At 34.8% G+C, this 20,826-nt stretch overlaps 1 protein-coding gene across 3 annotated transcripts in view; it reads right to left on the reverse strand.

Moving 5' to 3' along the window:
- Positions 1–20,826, reverse strand: part of LOC133185567 (kinesin-like protein KIF13A) — a 202,298-nt gene that overhangs the window by 64,462 nt on the left and 117,010 nt on the right. For all 3 annotated transcript variants that reach the window (XM_061320866.1, XM_061320884.1, XM_061320876.1), the window contains exons 18-27: positions 20,358–20,520; positions 19,305–19,475; positions 16,363–16,509; positions 16,131–16,262; positions 13,890–14,066; positions 13,582–13,736; positions 12,128–12,260; positions 9,504–9,747; positions 5,273–5,455; positions 4,786–4,916 (exon numbers count right to left, since the gene is read on the reverse strand). In XM_061320866.1, coding sequence (XP_061176850.1) covers positions 4,786–4,916; positions 5,273–5,455; positions 9,504–9,747; positions 12,128–12,260; positions 13,582–13,736; positions 13,890–14,066; positions 16,131–16,262; positions 16,363–16,509; positions 19,305–19,475; positions 20,358–20,520 — 1,636 coding nt within the window. The remainder of the gene's footprint in view (positions 1–4,785; positions 4,917–5,272; positions 5,456–9,503; positions 9,748–12,127; positions 12,261–13,581; positions 13,737–13,889; positions 14,067–16,130; positions 16,263–16,362; positions 16,510–19,304; positions 19,476–20,357; positions 20,521–20,826) is intronic.

Below are 20,826 nucleotides of genomic sequence, written 5' to 3' on the forward strand. Positions count from 1 at the left end.
AAACGTGTTGACAAAAATGGCGCATAAAACATGGAAACAAACGTCGGAAGAAGAAAGAAAGCTTATAATCAAGTTGTATTTGCAAGGTAAAAGCTACAGAGCGATTGGAAAACAAACAGGACAATGTACGCATACATGTAAAAACATTGTTTGGGATTATGAACAAAATCAGGTCATAAAAACACAGAGAAAAAGTTCATAAAGTCCCTGAAAAGTCACACAGGCTGTTCTTCATTTTATCGAATACCAGAAATGGAAGAAACCTTCAATTTACTGTAGAGAAATCCGACAGAAATTATTAAATGAGCAAATATGTACTATTAACAATTTACCATCTGTGAAATGAATATCACATGTATTGAAATACGAGCTAAATTTTTCTCACAAGAAGTTGACCGTTATCCCACATGAGACTTTACAACAAGGCCACGAGCAGAGGGTAGACGCTTTTTTAGGTACCCTTTTAAACTATAATTATACACAGAGACATTTTTTTGATGAGGCATCTATTATCACAACATCCTGAAATCGCTCTTACGGACATGCACACAAGAGTAAACGGGCCATTGAAGTGCAAAAATACGCAAGCTCTGTAACATTTACTGTCAACATCTGCTGTGATTTCTTTGGAATCAATCATTTTAATATAATAAATGGGGCCTCAAATGCTTTAGAAATGATTGCTTTTTTTAATGAAGCACTTCCCAAAAAAATATTATATTGGGAGCCCAATGTTCAAACGCGGTGATGTGGTCATCATGGACAACTGCAGTTTCCACCATCAAAGACAAGGAGAACGTTTATTGAAAGAGTTACTGGATAACCATGGGATTGACTTAGTTATTCAGCCCCCATACAGTCCAGAGTTCAATGTTGCAGAATGTGTTTTTGGTTTAATGAGACGTTTACAAAATAATGAGAAATTTGTGTCGCAATTCCCAGAATTAGCTATTGTTAATGCACTTGAATATTCAGTTTTTAAATGCTACATGCCATCTTTTTTCAGAAGATGTGGTTATAAGTAATGTTACTTAGAAGTTTTATATTTTTGGTCAGTGGTTTATTTACTGTGTAGGTGTAAAAGTTTCATGAACAAAATAAATCAAACTGTTATTAATTTGCATTTTTCTATTATCATAGAATTATATCTAAAAGTTGTAATCAACCATATTTAGACTCAAGATGTTCCTTTTCAAAATTAGGATAATTAGGCCATCTTTTAAAAAAAAAAATTCGTTTGCCCTCTCCTGAAGAAAACCAGCCCGACTTAAAACTTTTTTAACATCCAGGAAATTTTTTTTTTTTAAATTCTGACTCCAAAGTTTTCTTATCCCATTAATAGGTATTTTAACATCATATTTGCAAGCGTTTTTTGAATTAAATTTCTTTTTCTGTACCTACCAACCCAATTTTTTTTTATCCTGAGTTGGGAAAGGGCAAACAAACATTTTTTTAAAGATGACCTTAGCTACTACCATGTCAAAGAGGGGGCATAATCATCTGGAAGTACAAATCACTAGAAGCATTCAGAATATATGGTAACTTCACTGGTTTTTGAAGTTTTTAATCAACAAGTTAAAAAAATCCCATTGACCCCCCCCCCCCCCCCCACTATGTTATCAACTCATTGTCTTATTCAGGGGTATTAGCCTTAACTGGTTTACTTTTTTTTTTTGGTGCAGTAGTTCAAATCTTTCAAATTGACAACAAAATAGGAATCATTTCAAATTATTTATCAGTGTCCATTATAATTTCCTTCATGCTGAATTCAATTGAAATCTTTTCCAAAATATTGTTAACTTTATAAGGGGACTTTCTGATTAAAACTTGGATAAAAATATTCAATAGATCAATCTTTGTCCTAATCAAAAGTAATGCCTACTCAATTTGAAAAAGGTACTCGAACAGCTGATGAAAATCTGCATGCATAAACCATTAGATAAGCAGGCTTGTACTGTAACCAATATCTTGATAAATTTTTAAAAATGTTTTTTCCCATTTTTCAAATATTTTGATTTCTTTGCTGCAAATGAACTTAAACTAAATGTATATGACCTTAAAATATTTTTTTTAAAAAAATGAATGTTTCAAAGTTTATTAGTGTAAACTTGTTGATTCCATAAAAAGGTGAAATTTGAAATTTTTAAGAATTCCTTCACAAATGAAATATGTATTCATGATTTATCAGAATCACACTCTTCAAAAATAAAATATGTTGTAAACCTATCATCATTTTACCAAAAGGTACAATGATATATACAAGATAATCCTTGTGTTGTTTCTTACCAACCTCAGACATGAAAGTAATATAAAAACAATTGTTTCAAACAGTAAATAAGAACAAGTAGCTGCATGCTCTCGATTCACATGTCCTTTGGCAATGGTGGGTTTTCAGGTGGTGGATCCAAAGGTAATGGTGGACTTGCAGTAAATTCAGGGCCTGTGGAAGATGTGACAGGATTTGTTGGATACATATAGCTATTTCCATATACATCATACATTGAATTCCAGTGATTTGGGTACATGACATACTGATAAGGAGTAGTAGGTGATGCTATGAGGAAATATGGGTTGCACTGTCCTAATTGAAAGTGTAACGGCTGTTGTTGGGTTAATGAAGCTGGTGGGCTTGCATAATTGGGGGAGGTTTGCTTTTGATCAGGCATCTTTTTTGGTGTTGTGTCGATGTAAGCTATCATACTCGATACCCTGGATTTTCCCTTCACAATAAGATTATTAATGTGTTCAAGAGTCTGGTCTTGGGGTATTTGTCCATTTGTCGCAATTTTCATACATCTTAAATCCCTTTGTAAATTTTGAGCTCCATCTTTACCTTCATATTTCAGAGAAAATAAAGCTTTCAAGATTGGATGCATAACAGATATAAAATTAGTGTTATTGTGCTTCTGAAACATTTTTATGCTGTTAAGTTCATCATTTATGTTCTTGATTCTCCTCTCTACATCATTTATTTCCTTTGTTACCTAAAATAAAAATACATGTAAATATAAAATTCCTATTGCCATGTTACCTTTAAGCATACCCAGCAAAGTTTTCAGCATATTTTCAATTATAGAAATGTAATTTTGAAAACAATTGTACAAATACAAATCACTAGTCTTAGATTTCACAGAATATAAATACTTAATGCTATAGTGTATTTGGGTATAATGGGAGATATCAGTTATTTACAGAAATCGAGAGTTGTCTTTTCCACTGTGCAGTGACTTACAAAATGTGTCAGGATCTGGTTGCTTTCGTAAGCACTACCCGTCTTAAATGGTAAAAATGAATATATCTAATCTACACTTAAGTACAACTTTTCCCTCCATAATCAATATCAAGATGGGGAATGCCTATGATCATTTACAATAAATTTTACCCCCACCTTTTTGAACTACATGACCTCAACGTACCAGGTACTCCTATTCAACAATAACTTTACAGGTGTTTTAATAAGTTTTCAGAACAACACAGCTTTTGTTTTAAACATATAAACGTATATATATGTAAATAAGTAAAATACATGTAGTTCATATGTATACATATTTGAAAAGGTATGCTGTATATACACATGTATATATGACAAGGTGTAAGTGTATTCATGAGTAAACCTGCCTCTGTCACCGACTGTTTGTGATCAGGGTGTTTGCCTTCCTGACCGCATATATGATACCCCTCACAGGCCAAGAAGGGACAGGACTTGTTTCCCCGATTCATTATGGATCACTGCCCCTTCCGATGACAGTTGTCGCACGATGATTTGGTGATTGGATTTCCCGGGATGCTGATTGCCGACAGTGCAGTTGGTTTACGTTTTAAATCATTCAGTTCATCTTTTTTGTGAACGAGTAAAACGGACAAGGTATCCTTTTCTTCTTTTAATCTCTCCACTTCCTTTTCAAGGAAATTTTCCGGAGTGCAAGGCGCGGCAGCTGGCGACTGGACAGGTTTTTCTGAAGTAGGCCTAACGCTGGTCTGGGTACATGGATCAGGGTTTCCAAAACGCAACCTTTTTGGTGCTTTGGGTTGTGCACTGAAGTCCTCCGAGCACTGTTCTTTCATTTCGGCTTTAGTGCTGGGCATCTGGAGATTCATAATGCGTTCTACCAACATTCTTCTGTATACCCGGGGGATGTTCATTCCCTCCACTTCGTAAGATCTTAGATACTTGAGGGTGGCATCGCTTTTTACAGCTAATTTCATAAATTCTTCTTTGTAGAATACAAGACCGTCGTCAATTTCGCGTAAATACTGCTCTAGTCCCTCCATTGCGATATACTAAGTACTGTAAAAATGATCATGCCTATTTTTATAACAACCACGTGCAAAAATGGGCGGGCCCCAAATTGGTCAATTAAAATGCATGACTCTTAGAATGTAATGCACTAATTCAATTGTTTAACTGTCAAATCCAACTGTGTCGTCACTGAACACAATGCTATTTCAGTCGTAGTGTATACTTTCAAGCGAGATTTGCGATAATAAAATTTTTCCTCTTCTGAATATTTGCAGTAATAAATTTATCTATTCTTTCTGAAGTTCGGGCAACCAAGTAAAAGCTAGAATTCACTTGCCCTCTGGGCAAGCAGATCTTAAAAGTTAATGTCTATCCCTGTGAGGTAGAGAAAAGGACTCGGGTGAGGGTTGTGGTCCTTTAAGCCTTTTCTTACTTAGTTCATTTAACTTAACCATGTGAACTTACACTCTGACATACTCTCGATACGAATGTGAATTTGAACATTAAACTACATATTTAGGTCATATGCTTCATTTGATACATACATAACCACTGTCCATTTCAGCTTTTGTAATGGGAAGGTTGACAAAGGACCCTGCATGCTCTTTAGGTAGGATAGAATTTACCCCAGCAGCAAGATAACCCTCTCTGGCACGGGATGTGCTCATGTCATCAGCTTAAGTTAAAACATGCGTAAAATTCAAACTTCAAGTCACTGTCAGTTAAGTAACTTACAGAAGCCAGTATACAGGAAAATATTGAGAGATGTGCACAAAAATCAAAAGTTGTGTGCAAAAAAGAAAAATTTAATGAGATGTGAAATGAAAGATTTTAAATATTGATTATTGTCATTGTTAGAAAATGGATTTAAAAGAATATATTACTGTTACTTCAAATAATTGCAATCAAATACAATGATGTGCTAAACATGTTTAACTGGAGCATACAAGAATGGCATTATTTCACATGCATATCACAAACTTCACGTTATCTTTTGTAGATTGGATAGAAATTCAAATGTAAACTATATACCATTAAGATCGAGAAACAGGACAGGTGTATGCCTCTCCATGTTGGGGGCTGTCTCTCCCTCAGCAGGTGCCCCAGGAATACCACTCCCTGGGGCAGGGACCATGACAGCATTTCTTTCCTCTGTCAGACACACCCACTGGTCCAAGAGAGCCCGCTCACGATCAGAGTCAGCCTCTGTTTTGTCTGTAATAGGATTTTTGGGTCACCTTTAAATCCTTGTAATTAGGTTCAACACCAACATTTTTCATACTCACTTAGGTGACTTTTAATTTCCAGAATCATCTGACTTTCAAACAAGAGGCCCACAGGCCTTATAGGTCACCTGAGTATCATGTAACAACTTTCCAACAATTGAATTTGGTTCGTTTTTTAAATCAGAGGCCATGGAATTCCCATTTTGAAAGAGGCATCATTGCTCATCATAACTACACTGAGCATGCTTAGTTTGATTACTTAATTCCCATAGTCAGAGCAGAAGAACCAAGAAAAAATGCATTTCCACTATATAATCAGTGGTGCCCCACCCCACAGGAACCCATGACCCTGGGGCCACACATTTCACAATTTTGGAAAAGGGACCCTTGTCCATCATAAAAGTTTGATTAATACCAAAGAGCACATTTCAAAGCATCAATTCATTTTCAGTATACATGTGTATAATCATTAGAGCCCCCCTCCCCCCCCCCCCCCCAACAACAACCAGTACCCCTGACCCATTGGCCTTGAAATTCACAATTCTGGAAGAAGCACCTTTGCTCACCATAACTATATACTTATATCATTGACATAATTCCCAGGAGCAAAGGAGAAGATTTTCAAAGAATTAATGCATTTTCACTATATAATCAATAAAACCCCACCCTAACACCAGAACCCCTGACCCAGCTAGGGGCCATGAAATTCACAATTTTGGAAGAGGCACTCTTCCTCATCATAACTATGTACATAATTCATTGGTTTGATACCCAGGAGCAGAGGAGAAGATTTTCAAAGAATTAATGCATTTTCATTATATAATCAGTAGAGCCCCGCTTTAACATCAGAACCCCTGACCGAGGGGCCATGAAATTCACAATTTTGGAAGAGGCAGTCTTGCTTATCATAACAAGGCATTTAGTTTGTTTGCTTAATAACCAGAAACAGAGGAGATGATTTTTCAAGAAATAATGCATTTTCACAATATATTCAACAGAGCCCCACCCTAGCACCAGAACCCCTGACCCTAGGGCCATAAATTTCACAATTTTTGTAGAGGGCTCATTGCTTATTACAATCATGCCAACAGTTTGGCTGCTTGATGTCCAGGAGTAAAGAAGATTTTTAAAGATTGCATTTATTTTGATGGTTTTAGCCCCACCCCTCTTGCCCCAGGGGGACAGGTACCATGAATTTCACAAATTTTACTCCCCTTCTTCACCCATAGATGCTATATGCCAAAATTGGTTGAAATTGGTTCAACTGTTTCAGAGAAGAAGCTGAAAATGTTTAAATGTTAACACAGCACGACGGATGCGGACGGATGTCAACGGACGAAAACAGATAGCAATAGGTCACCTGAGTAAACTCAGGTGACCTAATAACATTGATTTACTCAAGACCATACAGTCAAACTCCAGATAGACTGAAGCTAGACTACACATTGCAATATTGTACAGACTGATCCATGCATACAGTGTTATACAATTTGTCTCAATGTTCACCGCTATTATCATACATATTAAAGGGTACCTACAATGGTTAAATGGTTTTTAATTTGTTGAAGATCACAATGAAATAAAACTATAGGGAAAATGCAGCAAAATTTATGAAGACTAACATATTGAGTTATCACACTTTAAAAGCACCTATTTTTTACCTGTTCTGAAAATCAAATCAAATGAAAAAGAGGATCCATAGGCATGATGCCACTACATGAACCCAAATATATGGGTCAGCATAGATGACAATGAGATTTACTCTGAGAGCAATGACAATACTAGCTTGGTCATCAAGTTTTGATGAATTAGATGACAACAATGTCAATTTTGGCAACAGATCTTACCAGTTTAACCCAGAAGCCAATTCTGACAAGGAGTTCACAAAACAGTCCTGAGCCTACTGAATACAAGGGGAAACATGAATAACTAAAATGCCCCAGAAAAACACAGAAATGCTATTTAAAACTACATTTTGAAGGTCTTAAACTAGCCTCAAGGGTCTATTTTCTTATTAAGGTCTACATAATAATCATGATGAAATTGACATTTTTTCTGATATATACCAAAATTGTTCCATTTCTCAGTTCGATAGCTGTTTCAATTTTACAATTAATCATTTAAATTCATTCTTCTAAAATACATGTATCCCTTTACCCAAAGCTCCACACAATTTTGATATGGCATGGCCCTATAGTTTCAGAGGAGACGTTGCAAATATTCCAAAGTTAATAGTAGGGCTGCATGGGTATTGGCTAGAAATTTTGTATTGCGATATTTTTTTACTGTTTTGCGATATGTATTGCAATATTTTCAACAAAAATTAAAATGGAATTTCCTTATAATATTAACTTCCTTTTATATGTACATAACTATGATTAAAAACCAATAAAAGACATCTTGTTGATTGAATTAAAGTTATGCAACTGCTTTTGTGTTACTGTTTGGCATGATCGCAAACTTTTCTGACAACTTTTCTTTATTACAGGGTTCGACACTAACTTTTTAAGGCTTTAGTCCAGCCGGACTAGTGCTTCATTACTTTTACTAGTCCGCACGCGATTTTATTAGTCCGTCAAAAACAAAAAGAAACATCAATGTTTTTTAACATTAATTTAACATGACAATTAATATACGTATTATTTTTTGAAATAAACAAAGTATTTACGTGAAATATATTATTCCACCGATTCATTGAAATCTCGCAATCAGCAAGTACGATCATATTCCTGATCTCGTTTTTTTTCTTTACATTACATCCAAAACATCCAACATCTTTCTTAAAAGTGTCATATTAAATCATGATCGCTAAAACCTTATACTTCATATCGATCAGTCGAAAAATTAAGCGCTGAATTGACCCGGCATTGCGTAATTACCTGCCAAAAGCTAGAAATCTAAAAATACACGCGGGGTTTTCAAGTAAAAGTTGTCGAGAATCGGACATCGGTAATTTATTCATATTGTTTTTCAGAAATATTTATTGGTCCGTTCGGACTAATTAGCCACATATTTTATTAGTCCGAATGAAAATGTATTAGTCTGAGACTAACGGACTAACGTTAGTGTCGAACCCTGTTTATTATTATTTTTTTTTATTATTATTATTTTTTTTTTCTTTATACTTCTTTATATTTTATGTTAGAATTCCTGAGTCCAAGCATTTTGCCAGTATATCGTTATTACAAAAACATATTGCAATACAACATTTTTAATTTGTCAATATACCGGAATATTGGTATTATTGCCAAGCCCTGGTTAATAGGCAACTGACAACAGATGACTGATAACATGTGACAGCAATAGGTCACCTGAGTCACTCAGATGCTATCCTGCAACTACCAAACCTTATGTACATTACATACATGTATATAGGAAGTCCTTGACTTCCAAAATAATTAACTAACTTTTCTGTAAGTTTTCACTTGTTTTTGTAATATTCTAATATTCTTCTGATTGGTTAATCTGATAAACAAAGCTATAACCCTATTGTTTTTTATTTGATCAAGCAGCAACACACTGAAGTCTACCAGGTAAAATCCTTATGCTTAAAATATTGCACGTTGAGAGTGAAAGAAAGAAATTCATATACTAGATAAATTAGGTGAAGATTATGTTCTTAATGGTGCACCAACCATGAACAACAAATAATTTCTAGGAACTGTTCATGTTTATGATGAATCTTATATACAAGCAATAATGCAACCAAATTCAAATTCACCCATGCAGTAGAGAAACATGATCTGACTTCACAGGTAAGCTGCAGGGTTATTCCTAAGACCCGGAGACCGGAGAATTTCCCTGCCTTTAATGACATTAATCCCTGGTTACTCTGGTATTCCCTCTCAACCACCTGTTAGGAGAGGAAACCCTGAACCCCTTCTACTTTTTTAATGTCCCCTGATATTTCAATTGTTAGAAACAACCCTGAAGCTGTAAACTATATGTTTACTAGTTTACATTCATCACATATATGAACTGATATTTTAACAAAGGACATTAAATCAGAGAGGAATTTCTATCAACATGTTCATTACCTTGTTTGTTGATGAGACTCTGTATTTGTTCATTTAAGTACTTTGTTCGCTTGGCCAGTGCCTCTGACCACTTGTCTCGGAGTATGGTCAGATCATCCTCCTGGTAACTGTCCAGACTTTTCTGTAGCTTGCTCCGATTGGTAATTCCTCCTACAGATATAGAAGTTATGGTCTCTGGTATCAAAGGAAGGGTTCCCGATTCTGTTACTGTCCTCACTCCGACCTTCACTCTTCTGGAGTGACCCTAAAAACAGTAACTACATTTGAATTCAAATTTCACATGCAAGTCACTGTCAAGCATGAATTTATATCCAAACCTGCAAATGTTTCATTGTCATTTAATCTTGTAATGCTTGGTTTATCATATTGGATATGAATATTAGTTATTGGATATGAATATTAGTTATTGGATATGAATATTAGTTATTGGATATGAATATTAGTTATTGGATATGAATATTAGTTATTGGATATGAATATTAGTGTGGTCATTTATCTCAGATTAAGACAACAATAATCACAGAAAACCTATTTTAGCTCTAGACTCTAGCAAAAGAGCATATGGCTCGAAATTCGCTTTTGAGTACATCTTGACCTATGATTTTAACAAGAGGAATATAAAATAAATTATTTAATATATTGAAATAAAAAATGTTTTATATTGAAAAGTATATTGCAAATATATAAAAAGATAAAATAAGCAGATTTTTTCATCAACTTACTTTTTTTTCTTGAAATGAATTTGATAATTCCACTAGAATTACGCATGTTTAGGGGGACATTTTCAACCATGTCAAAATAAAAGACAGATGTACAGCAATAATACATTGTACACAGAATATCTTCATTCACTACTGTTTAGGAAGAATAAAATTAACATACAAAAGTATTTTAATGCACATTATGTCTCAAATAAAAGAAAAATTGGAATTTATTTCTTCTCATATTTTGAACGTAACATCTGTCAGTCTCAATACACCGGGTACATTGTTATAAAATGGGCCATTGTTTATGCAAACTATTTATTTTTCTTGTCTACTGATAGAAAATTTACGTATTTATCAATTAAGTGATCGCAGATTTCAACAGAAAAGCATGTGTGCTTAGAAATTAACAAATCTGTGGGATGCTTCCTGTGTCTGTCATGGCAAGTGGGCATTACGTTCTATTTTAAGAATGGAGCTCGGAGATGCTTCTTCTTATACATTTCACGTAAAGGTTATGAATATTTAAATTTTCTCCAGCGTTCTATGCAAATATGTTTACATTTCGATAAGAGCTACGGAGAGAGCCCAAGAAGGCACGAACGTTTGTCTGTCAAGTGTTACGTTACACAAAGTACATTCATCACATATATGTATGTTACATTCATAAAAATATAAGTTGTTTTTATCCTAGATCTTAAACACATATCATCAAATATTGTCAACTAGTAGGTGTATTTTGGATTCTTTTTTTAAATTATGAACTTGCACGCTCTTCATCACTACATAAACACTTAAAATTTGACATTTCTTACATAACGACCGATTGAAAGACATTGCCTGAATACTATCGTAACGGTGACGGACAAACAAATGTCTGTTCATGTTACGTGATTCAAACGGGTGCATTCAGATTTATACGTTCAGTGAATTAAACAAAAAAGTATTTTTATTTAAGAATATTAATGTTTCATAAGGCAGAATTTGTCTTTATAACTTAAACAATACAATTTTGTAGTTGTTTTCTTGCAGTTTTTAAAACGAGTCTGTCATTGTTACGTGCATCCATACATGTTACGATATAGGTTTGATCTATATGAAATGATTTATTTTTTAAAATTTCATTAGTATTTTCATAAATAATGATATCTTGTGTATTATAATTTCCAAGAATGAAAGAAAATCTTTGAATGATAAATTTTATTGGCTCGTTTCAAACAGGTATTGCTCAAGAAATATCGTAATATGACAGACATGGTGGAAATTTTGTATGACAAGCAGAGATTTATTTTTAAAAAATTCAAATTTAAAGTCTATAAGAAATCACAATTTGATTAATGTTCATTTCTTACGGCAACATTATCTTTTTGATAAAATAATGAAAGTTTATGGTTGATTTGTCTGGCTAAGTAGAGGAGTCTGTCAGTGTTATGATCATCAGTTTGTGCATCAAAAGTAGCTTAAAATCTTTTTTTCTTCTACATAAGAGTGAAATTTTTTTTTGCTTTGTTTAAGGAATTGTTGAATTTTATTTTTTACAGATTATTTGTATTGCTAAGCATCAGAAATGTAATTTAATCAAGGCACGTTTTATCATAGGTCTGTCATGCTACGTTATATGTCTGTCATGTGTTACGTGACACACATTTCAAACATTAATAAAATATTTATTTTTGACTTAATTATCTATTCAAACATTTTTTTGTCCTATTTAGAGTCAAAACTTCAAATACTCATAAAGAAATCTAAAAAACGTGTCTACAGAATTCTTTATTTGTCCTCCCAGATGTACTCAAGAGCAAATTTAGAGCCACATATTCAATTTGACAAAGGAATAACATCCAAGCAAATTCACTCAAAAAAAATATCCTGTCATTCAGTAACGTGTGTTGTCTAATGAACTACAGTTAGAAGACTGACCTGTTGTAGCTGAAATACCCCTGCTGAGAGAACGCCAGGTTTTGATTGGACCTCGACAGAAGACCACTCCCCCTGATAATTTAGCTCTTCAATTTCTATCCACAATTCCAGTTTCCTCATCACCTCATTCCATCTGAAAACAAGAAACCCATGGGCCACAATGCTCACCTGAGTAACATTAGCACTGCTGTTCATCAGATGATTTTTTTCCTTCACTATCTCCATTTATGAAAAATTTTGACCCCATACTGCAGCCCCGCCCTAGCCCTAAGGGATCATGACCTACCCGCACTTATATCCAAACAACATGGGGGTGCTACAACTTTAAATGTCAATATGCCAAAGAAGGCTCTCCTTTTCTGATCAAGAATATTTTTTTCCCTGTATATTCCCAACCTGACACCAGGATTTATCATGTGAGAAAAATTAATAGATTGGTCGTTTATTGTTTCATGTCAAGTTGACAGTATTTCAGCATACTTTGGTGGACAAAAAAAAAATTGAATCAACACAACATCGGAATGCTGCACAAGTAATATAATTCACTGTAAAACCAACTAAACCAACTATTAGACACACTATTTTTTTTTTTGCTAAATGCCAATTTAAGGCTGTCCACTAAAATAATTAAATAACTTTTTTGAAATTCAATAATAGACTTGTTTTTCGTAAAATTCTAATTGTTCTTATCAGTTAATCTGCTAAACAAAGCTAACCCAATCTGCTAAACAAAGCAACACATTGAAGTCTACCAGGTAAAATCCTTAGGTGATGCTTAAATTATATATGTGACTTTATGACTAATCACTTTGATCCCCAATTGTGGCCCCCCAGGGACATGATTTGAACATCTGAGTGCCACTTGAGGATGCCTGCACATATATAACTAATCATAGCCCTGCTGTTCTTGAGATGAAGATCCCCCCCCCCCTCCCCGGCCCCCTTAAATATTCCCATGTAAAACTTTGATCCCCTATTGCCTCAAGGGCCTCAATTAGCACATTTTAAAATCTATATCATTATAAGGGAAGCTTTCACACAGGTTTTGTCTTTTCTGACCCACTGGTTTTTGAGATTTTAATTTTTTTTTTAAAAGTTGCCATCAAATTTTTACTATTCATCATTTATCTCCCCTTGAAAGAGGTGGGACCCTTTGAATTCCCTTTCTCCAAAAATGTTTTTTGGCAAGTTGGTTGAAATTTGCCCAGTGGATATAGAGATGTCAAAAATATGTAAAGTTTATTGAGAGAGACAGACAGACAGACAGATGCAGTACATCAAGTGATCAAAAAGCTCACTTCATTGTACAGCTCAGGGGAGCTAATCATACTCAATGGTAACTAAAGTCCCTCTTATAACTGATCGAGGAGAATAAAATATTAGAAACAAGTTTATATGAATTCTTTCCATTAAATCTTTATTCTAAATAATTCTTTCATCCACACTTCCAGTACCTTTCAGTGAGAGAACGAGTTTTGGCTTTGACTGTTTTAGCTATGTCTGTCTCTGTATTGCCAGTGGATGTGACCCTATGACCCCAAACTTCTACTGACAATGCTCCGTCCTGACAGTTCTCCACAAACTCTTCTGTTATGTTGATTTTGAAATCCTAAAAAAAAAATGAAAAAGAATAAAATGTGTAAATGTCAACCTTTAGATACGACACAAAACTACAACAGTATAAGAAACTATACAAAGTTATTCAAGATGTTTTGAGATATTTCCCAATAATCACTGGAATGATCTTCCACATTACCCCTACCTTTCGGTGCTGGAATTTGACCGAGACCGTGTCCCCTGTGGAATTCTGGCGTTCCATCATGTCAGGGTTAATCTGAGGAGGGACAACCACTGACTCCTCCTGGCCCCAGAAAGTGTATTGACAGAAAACAAAGTTAGACATGGATGAAGGCAGGCCCTTAGCTGATAGAATGTTCAGCTGAAAAGTAAATTAGTGAAATTAAATTTCAAAGTCACAAACATTGATGTGGATTGATGAATACGATTCAACTTCATTATCTTGACTTTCGATATCTTGAATACCATGGATAATGGTTACTGTGCAGTCAAACCTCATTATTTTGAGATATCCAAGGATTCAAGATAACAAGGTTAAAAAACAAAGAAAAAGTGGTTGGGACTGCCACATCTTGGACATATCCTTGGTATTGGAGATATCAAAGTTCAAATGTGTTTATAAATGGTCAATTCTGTGAAGTTGAACTCATCACTGATTTTGGGATGATTTCTAATCATAAATTTACCAACAATCACCCACATATGTGGCATTTATATATTTTATCAGCACTGCATACATAAAAAATTTCAAAAATCAGTAACATGTACATTGTAATTGTCAAATTCAAATCCATTTGATTTAGATCAATGACAATAAAAATTAAAAAAAAAAAAAGAAAAAAAAAAGAAGGCATATAACCCTGGCAGCATTGGAGTATCCTGCATTTATCAGGAGAGATTGGAACTCAGGACCCATGTGACATGAATTTTATGACAATTCATCTGAAAACTTTTGTACCTCAGTATAATTAAGTTTTGTATTTAACACTTCCCTGACCATATTTAGGAGTCACACTTGAAGGAAAACGTAAAATTGCGAATTGGCTAATTTTTTTTAACAGATTCATTATAGGGATATAACAAATAACGGATATTGCAAAGTTAATTCACAGGTCCCAAGGACTTCATTATATCCAAATTTTATTGTATAGGAACTTAGTCCAAAACTTGGACCTTCTACAAGATCTCCTTCAAAATCCTCTTACATTTCAGAAGTAGCCTATTCACCTTTTGGAATATGATAGATACATGTATATAGTGTCCTGTAGATGTGCAATCATTTAATTTTCACCCTGGGATTCAATTGAGGGGCAAAAAAGGATGTTTTATTCTACAAAAACTTCTTCCTCGAACTCCTCTTATATTATAAGCAGTACCCACTAATGTTTTGGAATATGTCAGGTATTGAACTGCGGATGTGTGATAAAGTTTCATGATTATATAGCTGCTGTACACCAAAACTGGTTGAAATTGGTTCACCTCTTTAAGAGAAGAAGCTGGAAATGTTCAAAAGTTTACCCCCAAAGTGACTTGGCTGACCTACAACAATGACAGCTACTTCATTACATCATACTAATTACCTATCTAGATATACCCTGACAATCATAGACCCCCTGCTGCCATAGCAGGGTCGGCTACAGCATTACATCATACTACCGGTAATTGCCTATCTAGACATACCCTGACAATCATGCCCCCCCCCCCCCCCCCCCCCGCTGATGATATAGCAGTGTCATCTACTTCATTACATCACACTAATTACCTATCTAGAATGTACCCTGACAATCATAGGCCCCCCTGCTGCCATAGCAGGGTCGGCTACTTCATTACATCATTCTAATTACCTATCTAGACATACCCTGACAATCGTAGGCCCCCCTGCTGCCATAGCAGGGTCAGCTACTTCATTACATCATACTAATTACCTATCTAGACATACCCTGACAATCATAGGCCCCCCTGCTGCCAAAGCAGGGTCGGCTACTTCTTTACATCATACTAATTACCTATCTAGACATAACCTGACAATCATAGGCTCCCCTGCTGCCATAGCAGGGTCGGCTACAGCATTACATCATACTAATTACCTATCTAGACATACCCTGACAATCGTAGGCCCCCCTGCTGCCATAGCAGGGTCAGCTACTTTATTACCTCATACTAATTACCTATCTAGACATACCCTGACAATCATAGGCTCCCCTGCTGCCATAGCAGGGTCGGCTACTTCTTTACATCATACTAATTACCTATCTAGACATAACCTGACAATCATAGGCCCCCCTGCTGCCATAGCAGGGTCGGCTACAGCATTACATCATACTAATTACCTATCTAGACATACCCTGACAATCGTAGGCCCCCCTGCTGCCATAGCAGGGTCGGCTACATCATTACATCATACTAATTACCTATCTAGACATACCCTGACAATCATAGGTCCCCCTGCTGCCATAGCAGGATCAGCTACTTCATTATCCTCACTCGTTGTATCACCATAACGTTCAAGACAAGAGCCACCTAGCTTAGAGATCTGGATGTGCAGCTTTCCAGCAATCTGTAAATTAAATTATATAACAAAGATTCAGCAATTCTATGATCTGAATTCTATCTTTTAAATGGTGACCATGAAATTCAGAACATTTTGATTGCATTACCTCCCCTTGTTGGCTAATGATTGGCACATGATAATCTAAAGAAACATCATGGAACAGACATTCCAGGAAGATATTGGCTACACCAATCAAATTATGATTCTCCTGGGACTCATAAAATGGGTCACCCTTCACCATGGGACCATCATCCTAAATAGAAAGAATGAAAACTAATACCAAATATTTTTAAAAAAAATACTTAATTGAAATAAAAAACTAATACCAAATATTATTTTGATCTAAAAGAAATACTTCATTGAAATGGAAAACTTATACCAAATATTATTCTGTACTAAAAGAAATTCTTAAGTGAAATGGAAACTATAATATTTTTTGATGTTTTCCCCATATTTTTCTTGAAAATTGCAGTTCATCCTTTTTTGCTTTAAATAAAAATATTGTAAACAGAGAATTGAACATGTTCAAGTTACAGTAAAACACGAACACGCAAACATGCTCATAATGAATTCATACTTACAGTTAAGTGATTTTCATTGAAACATATCATTATCAACTTAACAGATATAATGAATAGCGTTTATAACAAATCAAAATTGTTCCTCCCTGGTACTTCTCTATATCTGTGTTTTACTGTGATTAACTTTTCCTATCAAGAAACTAAAACCTTCAAGTTAGTTTTCAATGAAGCTTCTACGTTTCATAAATAATTTTTGGCACAGAAATTATTTATGGATCAAATATATTAAAAAAAGAAAAAACAAACAACACCCCCCCCCCCCCCCCCCCAAAAAAAAAAAACAAAACAAAACATAGGTAATCAGAGATTACAGAGCTCACCTCAATGAATGTTGTCTTTAAGTAAGGCAAAGTCCCACACCAAACTAATAATCTAGGAGTGTGCATCCCTAGATGCAACATTTATGCAATTTTGGTCTGATAGGGCTTGCAGTTACTTGGGAATAGACTTACCTGAAAACTAAAACTAGTCACTCATCCAGAAAATGTAAGTAAAATCCAGCATCCAAAGCAAGTTTGAGATTGTTCATCCCTTGATGCATCATCCATGCAAGTTTGGTTCAGATAGGCCTTATAGTTACTTGGAAATGAGATCTGCTCCAAAAACTTTAACCTGGTTATTCATCCGGAAAATATAGGTCAGATCCAGCATCTGAAGCAAGTCCAGTAGTGAGAATCCTTAGATGTATCATCCATGCAAGTTTGGTCAATATAGGGTTTATAGTTACTTGGAAATGACATCTGCTCCAAAAACTTAAACTGGTCACTCATCTGGAAAATATAGGTCAGATTCAGCATCCAAAGCAAGTCCAGTAGTGTGCATCCTTAGATGTATCATCCATGCAAGTTTGGTCAATATAGGGCTTATATTACTTGGAAATGAGATCTGCTCCAAAAACCTTAACCTGGTCACTCATCCTGAAAATATAGGTCAGATCCAGCATCTGAAGCAAGTCCAGTAGTGTGCATCCTTAGATGTATCATCCATGCAAGTTTGGTCAATATAGGGCTTATAGTTACTTGGAAATGAGATCTGCTCCAAAAACTTTAACCTGGTTACTCATCCGGAAAATGTAGGTCAGATCCAGCATCCGAAGCAAGTCCAGTTGTGTGAATCCTTAGATGTATCATACATGCAAGTTTGTTCAACATAGGACTTATAGTTACTTGGAAATGAGACCTGCTCCAAAAACTTTAACCTCCTCCAAAAACATTCACCTGGTCATTCTTTAGCTGAAATTGCAGCACCTGAAACTTTGACTGGTACAATGAAACACACTAGAAGCATCCTCCATGCATCTCTGACTAATATAGGCCATAGAAGTACTTGAAAAGAAAACTGCTCTAAAAACCTTAACCTGGGATGCCGATGCCGAGGGTATTTCATAAGCTCCCCCAACTTCGTTGAGGTGAGCTAAATACAAAACAAAAAAAAACAAAACAAAACAAAACAATGTAAATCAGTTTGCCACAGATAGCCCCCCTGCCAAAGCAGTGAAGTTCAAGTGTACATATTTTTTCACACACAAACACTGTATAAAAGGTTGTTTTACGGATTAGCAAATTAATCAATATCCTACAACTGATAATTTTATTACACATTTTTTAATGGTTTCAGGAATAATTCTATTTTCTATGTACCAATGTAAATATTTGTGATTTTATTAAATTATTAGCCATATTTATTATTAGCATTGCCAAGATAACTGCTTATAATGCCAAAATAAGATGGTCAATCAAAACTCTTGTTACATGTAATTAATGCATGTTCATTTAAAATAGCTTTACAGTTCACCACCTCCGTAAAACAACTGTTGTCTAAGCAACTTGTTTTAAAAATTTGCAAAACTGATTAAAAAAAAAACCAAATTTAAGTATAAAGTGTACTCCTAGGAATTGAACTTTTCTACATTAGAAGAAAAAAAAATGGTATTTTATCTATTCATGTATTACAAGTATTTACTTTATAAACCCTGCGCAGATATATTTTGAAGTTCCAAAAAAAATCACACCTTCAAGGGATGCGGCCATCTTATGCTATCAGTCCCCTCTAATCAGTACCAAATCTTTAACAGAAGACTACACTAAAAGGGTCTGGGCAGCAATGAGTTTGTTTCTTTGAAATGTTTTCATAATAAATATTTCATTGAGCATGACATGGATTCCCGACCAAGCTTCAAAAATAAAAGAGCAATAGATGAGGTAGGGATCACTGGTGATGCCAAAAAAAAAAGGTCAAGCTTAGCCATCAGCTAGAAAGGTCATGGGCACTACACAGATGTGTACCAAGTTTTAGAGAAATCTAGGCAAAATAGTATTGAAAAAACTCCAAATGGAGTTACCAGCCCATAAGCTTCTATTTCACAAATAACCATCCACCACTTTAATTTCAGAACAAAAAAAGAAAAACTGTTGACACATTTACAGGGAGGTCAAAGGTAAGCTGAAGCCATGCAACAACAACAAACCCAAGTATCAGTGTCCTCTACCATCAGGGGCTGGCCCGAGGACTTCCTCTCCTCGTACATCTCTCTCATGTCTATAATCTTATTCTCTAATTTCTCCATCAACCAGATTTGATTAGGCCGGTTCTTTCTCTTCACTAAAATGGCTGGCTCACTGACAAAACCATTCCCTTTCTGTAAAAAATCAAAAATGGGCATATTTTATGGCAATTCCATAATTTTATGCTAGTAAATTTATCACAGTAAGTTTTTTCAAACTGCTACCTTGATGGGCTGGTGCCCTTATAAAGCACCAAAAGTCTTCTTAGAAAATCACTGGCCCAGAGTAATGATTTTTAATTAGTGAAATACAAAATTAATGAAAGATACCATAAAATATTCTGAACTAAAAGCAAATCACTGATTTTGATTCAACTGAAAAAAAAAATCTGCATGCAATATTGTTATTTACAACTTCTGCTTATCTAGTAAAAAAAATAAAACTCATTTTACTTTAAATCTAATGATGTCAACATACTTCTAATTAAGAGTTGACTCATTAGTTTATTGGGAGGTTTGACTGTGTTTTCAGCATTCCCTTGCCTCTTCTTCAGAAGTTTAAAAATGCCTTAACTTTTCATTTCTACTTATCACACAGATGCTTTAAATAAGCACAAAGTCTATTCAGTACACCTCATGAGTAAATGCCAGAAAACACCTGCCAAGGTGAACCCTCAGTCCCTGCATTTGTATTGACTTTGAAAAATGTCAGTGTCTTTGATATTCATTTAGTAATCTCAATTTCTACTAGCCTGATGGACAATCTTATAGTGGCAAATTTTAGTAGCACCACTAAAACTTTGATAGTCTTTGGTGTTAATGACTTATTCTGATGACTTCTGTTAGATGACTTTCTTGTTAACAATCAAAACTTTTTCTTAGAAATATGTGTTTCCTTCTGGGAAAAATGTATAAGATGCATTCTCAACTTTTAATCAAAAGCTATATTTCCAAACATCTTATTTTCAGAAGCTTATTTTTCTTAATTCATTTGACTTTTCTAGCTCATTTACTTACCCTGCGATTTGGACTAAGACTACTGGCTGGAATCTGTAGTGTGACCTGGAATTCGGTTCTTTTGCCCATTTCTTGTGACAGAACATTGGCTTCCCTCACAATAGCTTTAGCTTTCAGTACCTCCTCTCTGAGGACTTGTAAACTGTTCTTTAAGTTGCTCTTTCTAGAAATGAAACATTCAAAACAAACTTATTCCCAACAAATCACTCACAATTAGCCAACAGTACAGCACATTAAAATTAAACAAATACATGTCAATGAACTCTTAATAATGTAAATTTTCAAAGAATTCATAACTGTTCTTAAACTTTTTATTGTTACTTACACCTTTTTCCAGTGCAAAACAAAATAAAATCTAAATATTTTACAGTAAAACACACTTATAATGAACACACTAATAATGAATTGACACTTATATAGTGAAGTGATTTTCATATCCAGTGACTTTAATATATACTGAAAACTTAAC

Source organism: Saccostrea echinata, unplaced genomic scaffold (genome assembly GCF_033153115.1).
Source record: "Saccostrea echinata isolate AGI-Se365-2 ecotype Australia unplaced genomic scaffold, CSIRO_AGI_Sech_v1 ptg000001l, whole genome shotgun sequence".
Taxonomy (NCBI): domain Eukaryota; kingdom Metazoa; phylum Mollusca; class Bivalvia; order Ostreida; family Ostreidae; genus Saccostrea; species Saccostrea echinata.